At 45.6% G+C, this 18,489-nt stretch overlaps 1 protein-coding gene across 1 annotated transcript; it reads left to right on the forward strand.

Annotated features, from left to right (window-relative positions):
• Positions 1-829: 829 nt before the first annotated feature.
• On the forward strand, positions 830-17,802 carry LOC106570649 (transmembrane protein 200A). Its single transcript, XM_014143120.3, has 2 exons — positions 830-1,212; positions 14,823-17,802. Exon 2 carries the CDS (start codon positions 14,855-14,857, stop codon positions 16,196-16,198), a length of 1,344 nt encoding a protein of 447 aa, XP_013998595.2. The 5' UTR covers positions 830-1,212; positions 14,823-14,854; the 3' UTR covers positions 16,199-17,802.
• The last annotated feature ends 687 nt before the right edge of the window (positions 17,803-18,489 follow it).

An 18,489-nucleotide genomic window follows, 5' to 3' on the forward strand; every position in this document is an offset into this window, starting at 1 on the left:
TAAGCGCAGAATCAGACTGGCAACCGGGTTACGACACAATTATCGTCCATTGCGGGCCATCGGTCTGGTGTTATGTGCCCTTGTTTAGCCACAAGATGGCGTAGTACTAATTGGACAATATTCCATCCGTGTTGACATAAATGCCCTCGCTGTCAATGAAATAACTATTCCTTAGCAATGAGAATAATGAATAACTATGCGAATATAATTGATGTCCAAGTTCAACCAATGTTTTAGTTATCACAATTAATTATTAATTGCTGCCATTAAAGCTCATTTGAATGAGTAGGGACGTATATAATTGGTATATGTATCACAGTTTCCCAGGCACATTTAAATACCTATATGATTGTATGGGTGTAGGCCTCTTCTGTTTCATGTCACTCAAAGCATGTAGAAATCTGAATTGTTTTAAGATAAGCTTAGCCTACCATATTCGTCCATGGATGGATGTATGTAGCCTATTTGAAAGGATTTCTGAGACCACTAACAGGCTAGCATACTATTAAAATGGTCGGTTGGTCAGTCAGTCAACAGTGCGCATCTCACCTACTAGTTCACTAATAAGTCTACACTATCTATGCAAGCTGCAATCAGCTTTCTCAATACGCTATACTATAGTACTGGGAGTTGTGCACGTATTGCTGTATTTAAATAGTTTGTGTGTCTATTGTCATGTGTTCTAATTACGCGATACAAAATTATTTGCCCCCTGGGATAATAAAGACTACTCTACTCTAAAGCATAAAGAATGATCCAAAATGCACGCGTAGGCACTAAGCAACAGCAGCCTACTCAAATGCTCCATTTCTACGGAGGAGCAGTGCGCAGCGCACCAGGGTTCGTGAAGGAAAGGAGGCGCCAAGGAAAAGTAGCAGTGGGAATTCGGTCCGTTTTGTGAGGGGGCGGGCGCATGTAGCGTAAATTTTTGTCTAAGCCTTTTGAAAATGCCTATTTCCCTGCAGTAACAAACGACACCGATATAGGCTATAGAAACTTACTGAATAAGAAGAGACGGAGCACATATTAGACTGCGAGCAACAGAACCACGCACATCCTTGATCCTTCCGTTTTGGATTTAAACTATAGGCACATTAAATTGCTTGACGGATATCACAATATTTTAAGGCTATATGAGAGAACAAACCAAACGATACTGTATCGAAATGTGTCGGGAGACAATGAATACAACCGAAGAATACGGCATCAAAGGCAAGTAGGCAATAACTTTCCCCGGTAACCTTCAAAAGTAGCCTAGGCTATCACGCAGCCGGTAGTTGGAATATGATTATTACAATGAGAGAGGCAACTTCAGACAATTGACGTTGAAACATTGTAGCATCCTTTTCTGAGAGGTGTGAAGAGAGAAAGGTTGTAATTTGCTGAAGTTCAAGACAAATCAATCACGGTCTGGTTTCCCCTACCTATGCCTATTTCAACTGTGGGTTATTTTTGTAAGATTGTATATTTAGAGGAAATCAAGATGACATTTTCCCGCGGAAACCTTAATCAGTTAATTGATACAGGCAATGTATCAACAGTCAGCACCGAAGGAATGCAACACCGCTCCATAGGTTCCCCCCTTCTGCAGCCTGCTATGCCGCGACCGACATAGAACCGTTATTTGCCGGTGGCGGTGTTGCATATCTGTAACGTTTTCCCAATATGGGACTTCGAAAGGTATGATATTATACAGGGTAATTGGTCGAATACCATAGGGTTAATTTGGAGTGCGCGTAATACCATTTTGCACGCAATATGTGTAGTCTAAGTTATTGATAGGATAAGCAATGCAGATAAAATATAATAACGGAAAAATATTGCAAGCATGACGCATGCATTTACTCCTACATAGTATGTGGACCTCTCTTGCATAGCCAAGGATCTTGGCAATCATCAAAATAATTGTTTGCCCAGCATCGTGCACGTCTGGGAACAGGATTGAGAAGAAGAAAATTGCCTCAAGGGTATGTCGATTTCTATGGGGAAATAAAACATTGAAGTAAAACCATTAAAACGCAGAAACTGTCACATGACTTGAATTTTGAGAGTAGACTGTCAAATTCAGATTGTCCATGCAAAGGTTCCTTCTCTCCCTGCTATAAGTGGCTGTCTTGGGACCTTAGGCACTTAGCTAATTATATAGCCTAATATATCTCATATAGAATTCAAACCATAGATTGATCTTATTCCAATGTTATGTAATACTACTTGTGACTTGATGCCAGTGTTTGGCCATACTCCACATTCCTGACTGGCTAATGAAAGGTGAGGTCTGGTTTGCCTCATTTTATAAAGACCATATCAGTGGCCATATGAGCAGAGGGAATGATCTTGCCCCAGGAAAACAGGCAACTAGAGGGAATGATCTTGCCCCAGGAAAACAGGCAACTAGAGAGAATGTTCTTGCTCCAGGCAGCCAGGCAACTAGAGGGAATGATCTTGCCCCAGGAAAACAGGCAACTAGAGGGAATGATCTTGCCCCAGGAAAACAGGCAACTAGAGGGAATGATCTTGCCCCAGGAAAGACAGGCAACTAGAGGGAATGTTCTTGCTCCAGGCAGCCAGGCAACTAGAGGGAATGATCTTGCTCCAGGACAGCCATTCAACTATATGGAATGATCTTGCTCCAGGAAGCCAGGCAACTAGAGAGAATGTTCTTGCTCCAGTCAACTAGAGGGAATGATCTTGCTCCAGGCAGCCATTCGACTAGAGAGAATGTTCTTGCTCCAGGAAGCCAGGCAACTATTCTTAGAACTATTTAGGAGCAGTACCTGGTGTAATGCTCTCATTTGGACTATAGCTAATGTAATTCAGTATCAGCAGCTTTTAACTATCCAGATCACCCAGATGGGATTCAAACCTACAACCCTCTGGTCAGGACACAGTCTGGTATCCAACCCCCGACGCTGGTCATAGTAGACTCCTTGGTCCCGTACACGGTCAGGTTGTCCAACTGATGTATAATGCATTTGACACAATAGTTGTGAGTTTTTCTGCACATAAATGATTAGGCCCTACACAAGCATTGTGGAAACAATGGTATTGTATTACCTCCCACTCCCCCTACTGTATTACCTCCCACTCCCCTCTACTGCATTACCTCCCACTCCCCCTACTGTATTACCTCCCACTCCCCCTACTGTATTACCTCCCACTCCCCTCTACTGCATTACCTCCCACTCCCCCCTACTGCATTACCCCCCTTCCCACTCCCCCTACTGTATTACCTCCCACTCCCCCTACTGTATTACCTCCCACTCCCCTCTACTGCATTACCTCCCACTCCCCCTACTGCATTACCTCCCACTCCCCTCTACTGCATTACCTCCCACTCCCCCTACTGTATTACCTCCCACTCCCCTCTACTGCATTACCTCCCACTCCCCCTACTGTATTACCTCCCACTCCCCTCTACTGCATTACCTCCCACTCCCCTCTACTGCATTACCTCCCACTCCCCCTACTGCATTACCTCCCACTCCCCTCTACTGCATTACCTCCCACTCCCCCTACTGCATTACCTCCCACTCCCCTCTACTGCATTACCTCCCACTCCCCCTACTGTATTACCTCCCACTCCCCTCTACTGCATTACCTCGCACTCCCCTCTACTGCATTACCTCCCACTCCCCTCTACTGCATTACCTCCCACTCCCCCTACTGTATTACCTCCCACTCCCCCTACTGTATTACCTCCCACTCCCCTCTACTGCATTACCTCCCACTCCCCCTACTGCATTACCTCCCACTCCCCTCTACTGCATTACCTCACGCTGCACCTCCCCCTACTGTATTACCTCACGCTGCCCCTCCCCCTACTGTATTACCTCACGCTGCTCCTCCCCCTACTATATTACCTCCCACTGCTCCTCCCCCTACTGTATTCACTCACTCTGCACCTCCCCCTACTGTATTACCTCACGCTGCACCTCCCCCTACTATATTACCTCACGCTGCTCCTCCCCCTACTGTATTACTTCACGCTGCACCTCCCCCTACTATATTACCTCCCACTGCTCCTCCCCCTACTGTACTACCTCACACTGCACCTCCCCCTACTGTATTACCTCACGCTGCTCCTCCTCCTACTGTATTACCTCACGCTGCTCCTCCCCCTACTGTATTACCTCACGCTGCTCCTCCCCCTACTATATTACCTCACACTGCTCCTCCCCCTACTATATTACCTCACGCTGCCCCTCCCCCTACTGTATTACCTCACGCTGCTCCTCCCCCTACTGTATTACCTCACGCTGCTCCTTCCCCTACTGTATTACCTCACGCTGCTCCTCCCCCTACTATATTACCTCACGCTGCACCTCCCCCTAGTGTATTACCTCACGCTGCACCTCCCCTACTGTATTACCTCACGCTGCACCTCCCCCAATTGTATTACCTCACGCTGCTCCTCCCCCTACTATATTACCTCACGCTGCACCTCCCCCTACTGTATTACCTCTCGCTGCACCTCCCCCTACTGTATTACCTCACGCTGCTCCTCCTACTGTATTACCTCACGCTGCTCCTCCCCCTACTATATTACCTCACGCTGCACCTCCCCCTACTGTATTACCTCACGCTGCTCCTCCCCCTACTGTATTACCTCACGCTGCACCTCCCCTACTGTATTACCTCACGCTGCACCTCCCCCTACTGTATTACCTCACGCTGCTCCTCCCCTACTATATTACCTCACGCTGCACCTCCCCCTACTGTATTACCTCACGCTGCACCTCCCCCTACTGTATTACCGCACGCTGCTCCTCCCCCTACTGTATTACCTCACGCTGCACCTCCCCCTACTATATTACCTCACGCTGCACCTCCCCTACTGTATTACCTAACGCTGCTCCTCCCCCTACTATATTACCTCACGCTGCACCTCCCCCTACTGTATTACCTCACGCTGCACCTCCCCCTACTGTATTACCTCACGCTGCTCCTCCCCCTACTGTATTATCTCACGCTGCACCTCCCCCTACTATATTACCTCCCACTGCGCCTCCCCCTACTGTATTACCTCACGCTGCTCCTCCCCCTACTATATTACCTCACGCTGCACCTCCCCCTACTGTATTACCTCACGCTGCACCTCCCCCTACTATATTACCTCCCACTGCTCCTCCCCCTACTGTATTACCTCACGCTGCTCCTCCCCGTTCACTGAACCTTCTTCCAGCCAGGACAATGGCAACAATAGAGACGAAACAAGAGACGAAACAAGCAAATGTTTTAATTCATGATAATCAACTAGCTATATGCGAATCGAAATAATCTTGGTAGCCAGCTAGTTAAACAGTCAAAAATGTTTAGTAACACTAATGTTATGCAAGGTAGATGTAAACTTTTCGTGGCTAGCTAGCAACCAATTATTCATGGATAGCTAGCTAGCCAATTAGCCCTATTGAATTACTATGGACTTCACTGAACCTTCTTCCAGCCAGGACAATGGCAATAGAGACGAAACAAGATATACACAAAGCAAACATTTTACTTCATAACTATCAGCTAGCTATATGTGAGTTGTAATAATGTAGCTAACCAGGAGACCTAAAACTAAAGGGTAGATGTCAATTCTTCGTGTCTATCTGGCTAGCTAACAGACTTACTATGGCCTTGTGATTTACACACACTACAGTGGGTCTATAGTGAAGGCGGGTTAACATGCCAAAATTAACACAGCATGTATTTATTAACGTATCGAGATAAAAAAAACATTGTAGTCCGGCAACATATGAGATGTGAACAGGCAACATTTAATTCTGAAGTCTCTCTGCAGCTCAAATAATGGCCGTCATTGATTTCAAGAAATTGTGAGCGGCTTTTTTATTTTTTTTTACGAGGTTTCGTCATATTTCTGGGCAAACTTTCTGTTGAAGCTTGCATAGATGCATGCTTCAAAATATGTACAGAGTTCACATTCGAGAAGAGCACGGTAGGACGCATTTTGAGAAACACCCAATGTTTGTGTTTAATCACAAAATAAACAGTTGTATCATAACCATTGTGTTGTACAGCGGTGTGTTGTACAGCCTGACTGTATATGGGCCTTAGTGGATCATTAAAAGTTGAATCTGATCATCATCTTTCTAACTGATCTGAATCACTCTGCCTGTGTCCCAAATGGCTCCCTATTCTCTCTACAGTGCACTACTTTTGAACAGAGCATAGGGAATAGGGTGCCATTCAGGACGTTGTTGCTGTCTAAACCAGCCCTGCATCTCCATTGAGGTCAAATAAGCCAAACAAAATCAGGACGGGATCCAAAGCAGTGTTGTAAATTACATGCCACAGAGTAGAGAGAACCCTCGCTCTGAGACTCCTGCCAGAGTACAGTTTGTTATTTCAGACCAGTTGAATTGGCCACATCTAGTCGTTCCTCTTCTGGGGGACGTTTTGTTAGTTTATCTCTTCTCGATGTTCTTCAAACCCAGTGAATACATCAGAGGGGCATGGTGGCCAGGGGCATGGTGGCCAGGGGCATGGTGTGTGGCCAGGGGCATGGTGTGTGGCCAGGGGCATGGTGTGTGGCCAGGGGCATGGTGTGTGGCCAGGGGCATGGTCGCCAGGATCATGGTCGCCAGGGGCATGGTCGCCAGGGGCAGGGGTGGCCGGGCTGGTCGCCGGGCTGGCGCCAGGGGCAGGTCCCGGTGTGTGGCCAGGGGCATGGTGTGTGGCCAGGGGCATGGTCGCCAGGGGCATGGTGTGTGGCCAGGCGTTCAAATGTTTAGTTGAATAATGATGAAAAAACGTACATTCCAGATTCCACTCCCGAGCATTCCACTCCGAGCATTCCACTCCGAGCATTCCACTCCGAGCATTCCACTCCAAGCATTCCACTGTGCTTGACTCTCACTTCAAATCAGTGATGACAGGTTGGGGGTTACGTAGTTCAGACAATGAGACACTTTAAAAGCAGTGCACAAAGTCACCTTCATTTAGAGTATAAAGAAAACAACCACCAGTGATGCTCTCTGGGCAGAATTACAACCATGACCTCTGAGTTTCTGTGAAACAGAACCATGTTGACATTTGATCAGATAGCTTTATTGCCCTGTACTGTTTCCCTTTCACATACACAGTTGAAGTCGGAAGTTTACATACACTTAGTTTGGAGTCATTAAAACTCGTTTTTCAACCACTCCACAAATTTCTTGTTAACAAACTATAGTTTTGGTAAGTCGGTTTGTGCATGACAAAAGTAATTTTTCCAGAAATTGTTTACAGACAGACTATTTCACTTATAATTCACTGTATCACAATTCCAGTGGGTCAGAAGTTTACATACACTAAGTTGACTGTGCCTTTAAACAGCTTGGAAAATTCCAGAAAATTATGTCATCGCTTTAGAAGCTTCTGATAGGCGAATTGACATAATTTGAGTCAATTGGAGGTATGTATACCTGCGGATGTATTTCAAGGCCTACCTTCAAACTCAGTGCCTCTTTGCTTGACATCATGGGAAAATCAAAGGAAATCAGCCAAGACATTGTAGACCACCACAAGTCTGGTTCATCCTTGGGAGCAACTTCCAAACGCCTGAAGGTTCCACGTTCAGCTGTACAAACAATAGTACGCAAGTATAAACACCATGGGACAACTCAGCCACCATACCACTCAGGAAGGAGACGCTTTCTTTCTCCTAGAGATGAACGTACTTTGGTGCAAAAAGTGCAAATCAATCCCAGAACAATAGCAAAGGACCTTGTGAAGATGCTGGAGGAAACAGGTACAAAAGTATCTATATCCACAGTAAAACGAGTCCTATATCGACATAACCTGAAAGGCCGCTCAGCAAGGAAGAAGCCACTGCTCCAAAACCGCCATAAAAAAGCCAGACTACGGTTTGCAACTGCACATGTGGACAAAGATCATACTTTTTGGAGAAATGTCCTCTGGTCTGATGAAACAAGAATAGAACTGTTTGGCCATAATTGACCATCGTTATGTTTGGAGGAAAAAGGGGGAGGCTTGCAAGCCAAAGAACACCATCCCAACCGTGAAGCATGGGGGTGGCAGCATCATGTTGTGGGGGTGCTTTGATGCAGGAGGGACTCGTGCACTTCACAAAATAGATGGCATCATGAGGCAGGAAAATTATGTGGATATATTGAAGCAACATCTCCAGACATCAGTCAGGAAGTTAAAGCTTGGAGGCAAATGGGTCTTCCAAATGGACATTGACCCCAAGCATACTTCCAAAGTTGTGGCAAAATGGCTTAAGGACAACAAAGTCAAGGTATTGGAGTGGCCATCACAAAGCCCTGACCTCAATCCCATAGAACATCTGTGGGCATAACTGAAAAGCGTGTGCAAGCAAGGAGGCCTACAAACCTGACTCCATTACACCAGCTTTGTCAGGAGGAATGGGCCAAAATTTACCCACACAATAGCTTGTGGAAGGCTGCCCAAAACGTTTGACCCAAGTTAAACAATTTAAAGGCAATGCTACCAAATACTAATTGTGTGTATGTAAACTTCTGACCCACTGGGAATGCGATGAAAGAAATAAAAGCTGAAATAAATAATTCTCTCTATTATTGTTCTTACATTTCACATTCTTAAAATAAAGTGGTGACCCTAACTGACCTAAAACAGGGCATTTTTACTAGTATTAAATGTATTAAATGTCAGGAATTGTGAAAACTAAGTTTAAATGTAGTTGGTTAAGGTGTATGTAAACTTCCGACTTTAACTGTTCACAAAAAAAGTTGGACACACCTACTCATTCAAAGGTTTTTCTTTATTTTTGTAATTTTTTTTACAATTTTCTACATTGTAGATTAATATTGAAGCCATCAACCATGAAATAACATATGGAATCATGTAGTAACAAAAATGTTTTTTATATTTTAAATTCTTCAAAGTAGCCACCCTTTGCCTTGATAATAGCTTTGCATACTCTTGGCATTCTCTCAACCAGCTTCACCTGGAATGCTTTTCCAACAGTCTTGAAGGAGTTTCCACATATGCTGAGCACTTGTTGGCTGCTTTTCCTTCACTCTGCAGTCCAACTCATCCCAAACCATCTCAATTGGGTTGAGGTCGGGTGATTGTGGAGGCCAGGTCATCTGATGCAGCACTCCATTACTCTCCTTCTTGGTCAAATAGCCTTTACACAGCCTGGATGTGTGTTGGGTCATTTATCCTGTTGAAAAACAAATGATAGTCTAAGCCCAAACCAGATGGGATGGCGTATTGCTGCAGAATGCTGTAGTAGCCATGCTGGTTAAGTGTGCCTTGAATTCTAAATAAATCACTGACAGTGTCACCAGCAAAACACACCATCACAGCACCTCCTCCATGCTTCACGGTGGGAACCACACATACGGAGATCATCCGTTCACCTAATCTGCGTCTCACAAAGACACGGTGGTTGGAACCAAAAATCTTCTTCTTATTGGTGTCCTTTAGTAGTGGTTTCTTAGCAGCAATACGACCATGAAGGCCTGATTCATGCAGTCTCCTCTGAACAGTTGAGGTTGAGATGTGTCTGTTACTTGAAGTCTGTGAAGAATTTATTTGGCCTGCAATCTGAGGTGCAGTTAACTCTAATGAACTTATCCTCTGCAGCAGAGGAAGCTCTTCCTTTCCTGTGGCGGTCCTCATGAGAGCCAGTTTCATCATAGCGCTTGATGGTTTTTGCGAAGTTGTAAACAACAGCCAATTCTGGGACATAGACATGTCTTATATGGGCAGAAAACGTACATTCTTGTTAATCTAACTGCAGTGTCACATTTACAGTATCTATTACAACAAATAAATACCATGTTATTGTTTGAGGATAGTGCACTACAACAAAACACTTATCACGGCAGCTGGTTTGATGCATTCACCTCTGAAGGAAAATAATATACTTACATTCAGTAATCTTGCTCTGACTTGTCATCCTGATTTGTCATCCAGCCGTCTAGATGTGTGAAGGTTAGTGTATTTTCTGTAGGGAAGCTAAGGATCCATCATGTATGACATTCCTGGGAGAGTGTAAACTTACATTTTTTATTATCATAGAATTTTTGTATGTTCTCTATAGTTATGTACATGAAAATGTATAAATTGACCAATTCGGGTACATTTGTGCAAACTCCTGTCAGACTTGATACAAAATGTTGTGTAGTGATATAATTCTTCACTGGATCAGTCTGAAACTTTGCACGCACACTGCTGCCATCTTGTGGACAACATCTAAATTACACCTAAAATCCTATCTCAATGTATGGCCTTTCTCTTGCATTTCATAGATGATGAAAAAATAAAAGAGAACGCATGTTTTTTTCTTTGTTTTATCTATTACCAGATCTAATGTGTTATATTCTCCTACATTAATTTCACATTTCCACAAACTTCAGTGTTTCCTTTCAAACGGTATCAAGAAAATGTATATTCTTGCTTCAGGTCCTGAACTACAGGCAGTTAGATTTGGGTATGTTATTTTAGGCGAACATTTAAAAAAGGGTCCGATCCTTAAGAAGTTTTAATTAAATTAAAATGAATGATGGACTGTCGTTTCTCTTTGCTTATTTGAGCTGTTCTTGCCATAATATGGACTTGGTCTTATACCACCCCTAGCTTGTCACAACACAACTGATTGGCTCAAACGCATTAAGAAGGAAAGAAATTCCACAAATTAACAAGGCACACCTGTTAATTGAAATGCATTCCAGGTGACTACCTCATGAAGCTGGTTGAGAGAATGCCAAGAGTGTACAAAGCTGTCAACAAGGCAAAGGGTAGCTACTTTGAAGAATCTCAAATGTAAAATATATTTGTATTTGTTCAACACTTTTTTTTGGATACCACATGATTCCATGTGTTATTTGATAGTTTTATGGCTTCGTTATTATTCTACAATGTAGAAAATAGTACAAATAAAGAAAAACCCTTGAATGAGTAGGTGTGTCCAAACTTTTGACTGGTACTGTACACTATATATACAAAAGTATGTGGACACCCCTTCAAATGAGTGGATTTGGCTATTTAAGCCACACACGTTGCTGACTGGTGTATAAAATTGAGCACACAGCCATGCAATCTCCATAGAGAAACATTGGCAGTAAACTGACCTTACTAAAGAGCTCAGTGACTTTCAACCTGGCACCGTCATAGGATGCCACCTTTCCAACAAGTCAGTTTGTCAAATATGCCCTGCTAGAGCTGCCCCGGTCAAAGTGCTGTTAATGTGAAGTGGAAACGTCTAGGAGCAACAACGGCCCAGCCGCAAAGTGGTAGGCCCCACAAGCTCACATAACAGGACCGCCGAGTGCTGATGCGCATAGCGCGTAAAAATCGTCTGTCCTCGGTTGCAACACTCACTACCGAGTTCCAAACTTCATCTGGAAGCAACGTCAGGACAATAACTGTTTGCACCACCGGGAGCACCACCGGGAGCTTCATGATATGGTTTTCCATGGCTGAGCAGCCGCACACAAGCCTAAGATCACCATGCTCAATGCCAAGTATCTGCTGGAGGGATGTAAAGCTTGCCACCATTGGACTCTGGAGCAGTGGAAACGCGTTCTCTGGAGTGATGAATCACGCTTTACCCTCTGGGTTAGCAGATGCCAGGAGAACGCTACTTGCCTGAATGCATAGTGTCAACTGTAAAGTTTGGTGAAGGAGGAATAATGGTCTGGGGCTGTATTTCATGGTTCGGGCTTGGTCCCTTAGTTCCCGTGAAGGGAAATCTTAATGCTACAGCATACAATTACAGTTTGGGGAAGGCCCTTTCCTATTTCAGCATGCCAATGCCCCCGTGCACAAAGCGAGGTCCATACAGAAATGAATTGTCGAGATCGGTGTGGAAGAAATTGACTGGCCTGCAGAGAGCCCTGACCTCAACCCCTTCAAACACCTTTGGGATGAATTGGAACGCCAACTGCAAGCAAGGCCTAATTGTCCAACATCAGTGCCCGACCTCACTAATGCTCTTGTGGCTGAATGGAAGCAAGTCCCCGCAGCAATGTTCCAACATCTAGTGGTAAGCCTTGCCAGAAGAGTGGAGGCTGTTATAGCAGCAAAGGGGGGGACCAACTCCATATTAATGCCCATGATTTTGGAATGAGATGTTGGACGAGCAGGTGTCCATATACTTTTGATCGTGTAGTGTATACTGTATGAATAAAGAAGTCCTATGGGAGACCAGTATGGAGTCCAGGAAGTTGGGCCGTGTTCCATCATTCATTCTAAACCTTATCTACAGGGCTTTGATGAACTCAAGCCAAACGATGAGTCCTGTGGCCGCCATCTGTCTGTCTGTGTATGCATATTTACCAAACGGTGAAGAAGAAGACATGCCTTAGCCGTTAAAGAAAGACCGCTAAATATGTGATGTTGTGTAGTGAAGAAGATAGACTTCCTGTTTTTCATGGATGTCATCTGGAATGAGACTTCAGGCTACATTTGATAGTGGACGGGACATATTGATGGTGTGTGACAAAATAATCAAAGTTAATTTGACTTTTTATGTGTTTTGAGTGTTAGGCGCTGTCATCAGATCAGTTTGGTCTAGGGGTAGGGATTTAAAGGTATTGTTGCTTAGCAGCTTAAATGCAGTCAGTGTTTGAAACAGTTTCTCCATTTCACCCCACCCTGTTTATGGTCTTGTGGGAACTCACTCTGTTTATGGTCATGTGGGAACTCACCCTGTTTATGGTCTTGTGGGCTCTCACTCTGTTTATGGTCATGTGGGCACTCACTCTGTTTATGGTCATGTGGGAACTCACCCTGTTTATGGTCTTGTGGGCTCTCACCCTGTTTATGGTCATGTGGGAACTCACCCTGTTTATGGTCATGTGGGAACTCACCCTGTTTATGGTCATGTGGGAACTCACCTTGTTTATGGTCATGTGGGAACTCACCTTGTTTATGGTCATGTGGGAACTCACCTTGTTTATGGTCATGTGGGAACTCACCTTGTTTATGGTCATGTGGGAACTCACCTTGTTTATGGTCATGTGGGAACTCACCTTGTTTATGGTCATGTGGGAACTCACCCTGTTTATGGTCATGTGGGAACTCACCTTGTTTATGGTCATGTGGGAACTCACCTTGTTTATGGTCATGTGGGAACTCACCTTGTTTATGGTCATGTGGGAACTCACCTTGTTTATGGTCATGTGGGAACTCACCCTGTTTATGGTCATGTGGGAACTCACCTTGTTTATGGTCATGTGGGAACTCACCTTGTTTATGGTCATGTGGGAACTCACCCTGTTTATGGTCATGTGGGAACTCACCCTGTTTATGGTCATGTGGGAACTCACCCTGTTTATGGTCTTGTGGGCACTCACCCTGTTTATGGTCATGTGGGAACTCACCCTGTTTATGGTCTTGTGGGAACTCACCTTGTTTATGGTCATGTGGGAACTCACCTTGTTTATGGTCTTGTGGGCTCTCACCCTGTTTATGGTCATGTGGGAACTCACCTTGTTTATGGTCATGTGGGAACTCACCTTGTTTATGGTCATGTGGGAACTCACCCTGTTTATGGTTATGTGGGAACTCACCCTGTTTATGGTCATGTGGGAACTCACCCTGTTTATGGTCATGTGGGAACTCACTCTGTTTATGGTCATGTGGGAACTCACCCTGTTTATGGTCTTGTGGGAACTCACCCTGTTTATGGTCATGTGGGAACTCACCCTGTTTATGGTCATGTGGGAACTCACCCTGTTTATGGTCATGTGGGCACTCACTCTGTTTATGGTCATGTGGGAACTCACCCTGTTTATGGTCATGTGGGCTCTCACCCTGTTTATGGTCATGTGGGAACTCACTCTGTTTATGGTCATGTGGGAACTCACCCTGTTTATGGTCATGTGGGAACTCACTCTGTTTATGGTCATGTGGGAACTCACCCTGTTTATGGTCATGTGGGAACTCACCCTGTTTATGGTCATGTGGGAACTCACTCTGTTTATGGTCATGTGGGCTCTCACTCTGTTTATGGTCATGTGGGAACTCACCTTGTTTATGGTCATGTGGGAACTCACCTTGTTTATGGTCATGTGGGAACTCACCTTGTTTATGGTCATGTGGGAACTCACCTTGTTTATGGTCATGTGGGAACTCACCTTGTTTATGGTCATGTGGGAACTCACTCTGTTTATGGTCATGTGGGCACTCACCCTGTTTATGGTCATGTGGGAACTCACCTTGTTTATGGTCATGTGGGAACTCAAGTAGAACACCACGTGTGAGTGTTTCCCCGGTTTTGTTTGTAGCATTTGTATTCAGAAGCTCGCCACCGACATGGTTTGGACAGTTTGTTAGAGGAGTACGCTATAACTTGAATGGTTTTCTGTGAACATTAACATAAAAAATGTAAGATTATGCAAAATGTGATAAACTGATATTTTTATTTTTTTTTATCTCCAAAGAAAGGACTAAAAACATTCACAAAATACCTTTTAGTATCTCTCTCTTAAATTGAAATGTTTTTAACAAAGTATTTCAAAAGGGAAACATTTGGTTGTGTCACATATCAAAACCCTGAGAACCAGAAGATATTTTTTTTACAACAGAACAACAGAGCAACAAAGTATCGGCAGTATGAAAGTGAAAACATATTAAATGAATTCTAAGAGGCTAAGAGTTCAGCGTTTACAGGATAAGGATGCGGTGTCGCATCAGTCAAGTCAAAAAGTTGATTTAAAGTTGGCTCACAACCCACTTTAGAAGATAAAAAAAGAGGAAGAAAACAAAGTAGAAAAAATGGTTAGGGGGGAAAAAGGTGAACAATATCAACAACAGTAGAAAAAAATGGATAGTCCATAATTAATGTGTCTTCCTAACCCTTGAACCCCTCCCCCTTTCCACAGTGTTCCGATAAGGCACTGGACCGAGCTGCACCATGAAGACCCCGAAGGCCGGGTGCCCCGGGGGCCAGACACCAAGCTCTCCTTCCCCACGCCAACGAATGTCTGGTTTCAGCCTGCGGGGTCGGAAGAAAGAGGGCCTGATCCGCGGTGAGCTGCGTATCCGCTCCATGCCAGGAGCCTTCCTGGTGCTGGGGGTCATCGTGGTGGTGGTGGGCACGGCCCTGGCAGTGGCTGGGTACTGGCCCTACCGGACCCAGCGTTCCCAGCTGCTAGGAGTTGGACAACAAGGCTCTGGTTCTGTAGACGGGGCAGGAGGAGTTAGAGGTGGGGGTGTCTCTGAGCCCCAGTCATCCGGTTGGAGCTTGGGGGCTAAGAGCCTCCTGACAACGGCCAGTCTGATCCACAGTGAGCGGATGAAGCTCCTGGGACCAGTCATCATGGGCGTGGGGCTGTTCATCCTCATCTGTGCCAACACGGTGCTGTACGAGAACCGTGACAGGGAGACCCAGATGCTGCTGGCCCAGATGCGGAGCGTCATCTGTTCGGTGTCGGCGGCCATGCCCTCGGCCGACCTCTCAGACATGGCAGCAGCCAACTCCATGGTCAGACACTACCAGTGGGTGAGCAGTCTGCCTGCCACCCACCTTAACATCCTCTATCTGCAGCAGCTGGCCAGCTCAGAGCCCCTGCTGCAGACGACCAGAGGCAGCAGGGAGGAGGAGGAGAGGGCTGACTATACGTACCAGCAGGCCACCGTACAGACGGAGGCTCTACACCACCAGGACTCAGCCTCCACCCCTTCCCTCCACTCCTCCCACTCCAACTCATGCAACTCCAGCAAGATGGACTTCAACACGCGGAGGGCCGGTGGTGGTGGGCCAAGGGTAGGGGGCTTCAGCCCGGACCCCCAGCCCGCTCACCTCTTTAAGCTCAACAACTGCCGGGTGTCAGCCAGCTCCATGTCTACTCTGGGAGGGGATGACTGGGAGAGGTCGGAGGTCACGGCCACGCTGCCCAGGCGCTCCCACAGTCTGAGCTACAGGACTAACCCAGGCCCCCACGGGCCCCAGACACTAAAATGCCAACAGGAAGGGGCCATACGACCCTGGGGACCTGGGGCAGACCCAGAGAGAGTGCGGAGTGAGCCCAGCTCAGACGTGTGTGTGAACATGGTTGGGTGTGGAGGTGTGGAGCCCCCGGAGCTTACCCCCGTAGAGGAGCAGAGGCACTGCAGCTGGCCCCGGTTAGACCTGGGCTGTGCCCGCAGGTACCTGAAGCTGGACAATAAGGAGGACTCGGTGGACAGACTGCTAGACCAGTTGGAGCAGCAGTGTTCTCAGTGGGATAACAGTTTCGGCTCAGGGCCTTTCCAGTGAGAGCCAGTAAAGGTCCCATATCTCAATATGGCCCCATATCAGGGTCCTCTGTCTGTTTTTTAAAAGCAGCTTATAAAGAAAGATCCTCATGGATGCTGATATATCCACTACCGGGAGTAGGAGCTTTTTCCATTGGATCATAATTGTGCACTGTTTTCACTGACTACTGAAACCGAGAAGGGAGGCTATAACAGAAACCGTTGTAGTGAAATCCAGTTTATGTATGAAGCTGATTTCCTCTGTCTTGGGATACACAGTACAGTGTTGAGCGACTTCCAATCTAAAGATACAAACCTTTAGAAACCTTGTTTCTCGGACTTCCCATGGCGTGGATATATAAACACAAGTGTTGGAGGACTGCGGACGAATTGGATCAGTTTGGCAGACATCATTATTTAAGAGGGGAACAATACACATACTGTCAAATATGAGTTTGAAAGATTTGCCAGTCTGTTTACCGGGTGGCAGTTAGGCTTGGCACTTGGTAGTAATGTGGAGGAATCAATTTGTCTTTCATTGCCAAAGCGTTGCTTGTTTTCAGGACACAACAAGCACATCCGAATGTGGGAGGTAGAAACACATTCTAATGAGGGACTGTCTTCACTTTGCAATCAATTTAAAAACCAAACAACTGTAACCTGGTGAACGCCAGATGTGCCAATGATAACAGCTAGTCAAATAAAATATATGTCCTTAGGAGACCAAAACAGGTGCATGATGATAGAGATGTCATGTGTAATCTACATTTACATAGTTCTGCAGAATAATGCTTCAATTGGCTGTGTATCAGAACAAGAGAGAGTTAATGATAGACTGGTTAACACTTTATTTAAATGGTACGTACATAAGGACTTCATAACACATTATTAAACAGTACATAAGCATTTATTAAGTATTATGTATGGCTTATGAATGTGTAATAAATCCCTTATGTAGGTACCCTTCAACTACTATGTTGTCCGTTTGCTGTCGTTCTATTGGTTATTACCAAGGCTGTGTACCAAATGACACCCTATTCCCTATTTAGTGCACTACTTTTGACCAGCACTCATAGGGCTCTGGTCAAAAGTAGTGTTCTGTATAGGGCAGGGCTTTCCAACCCTGTTCCTGGAGAGCTACCGTCCAGTAGGTTTTCACTCCAACCCTGTTCCTGGAGAGCTACCATCCAGTAGGTTTTCACTCCAACCCTGTTCCTGGAGAGCTACCCTCCTGTAGGTTTTAACTCCAACCCTGTTCCTGGAGAGATACCGTCCAGTAGGTTTTAACTCCAACCCTATTCCTGGAGAGATACCCTCCTGTAGGTTTTAACTCCAACCCTGTTCCTGGAGAGATACCCTCCTGTAGGTTTTAACTCCAACCCTGTTCCTGGAGAGATACCCTCCTGTAGGTTTTAACTCCAACCCTGTTCCTGGAGAGATACCGTCCAGTAGGTTTTAACTCCAACCCTATTCCTGGAGAGATACCCTCCTGTAGGTTTTAACTCCAACCCTGTTCCTGGAGAGATACCCTCCTGTAGGTTTTAACTCCAACCCTGTTCCTGGAGAGATACCCTCCTGTAGGTTTTAACTCCAACCCTGTTCCTGGAGAGATACCCTCCTGTAGGTTTTCACTCCAACCCTGTTCCTGGAGAGATACCCTCCTGTAGGTTTTTGCTCCAACCCTGTTCCTGGAGAGATACCCTCCTGTAGGTTTTAACTCCAACCCTGTTCCTGGAGAGATACCCTCCTGTAGGTTTTAACTCCAACCCTGTTCCTGGAGAGATACCCTCCTGTAGGTTTTAACTCCAACCCTGTTCCTGGAGAGATACCATCCTGTAGGTTTTAACTCCAACCCTGTTCCTGGAGAGATACCATCCTGTAGGTTTTAACTCCAACCCTGTTCCTGGAGAGATACCCTCCTGTAGGTTTTAACTCCAACCCTGTTCCTGGAGAGATACCCTCCTGTAGGTTTTCACTCCAACCCTGTTCCTGTAGAGATACCCTCCTGTAGGTTTTAACTCCAACCCTGTTCCTGGAGAGATACCGTCCTGTAGGTTTTAACTCCAACCCTGTTCCTGGAGAGCTACCCTCCTGTAGGTTTAAACTCCAACCCTAATCTAGTGTACCGGATTCTAAGAATTAGCTGGTTGATAAGGTGAATCAGGTTAGTTACAACTGGGGTTGGAGCAAAAACCTACAGGAGGGTATCTCTCCAGGAACGGGGTTGGAGTTAAAACCTACAGGAGGGTATCTCTCCAGGAACAGGGTTGGAGTTAAAACCTACAGGAGGGTATCTCTCCAGGAACAGGGTTG

This window comes from Salmo salar, chromosome 14 (assembly GCF_965601325.2).
Source record: "Salmo salar chromosome 14, fSalSal1, whole genome shotgun sequence".
Classification (NCBI taxonomy): Eukaryota; Metazoa; Chordata; class Actinopteri; order Salmoniformes; family Salmonidae; genus Salmo; species Salmo salar.

What these genes read in the sequence shown, in the direction of transcription:
- LOC106570649 (XM_014143120.3), top strand. Translation starts at nt 14,855, where the DNA reads ATGAAGACCCCGAAGGCCGGGTGCCCCGGGGGCCAGACACCAAGCTCT.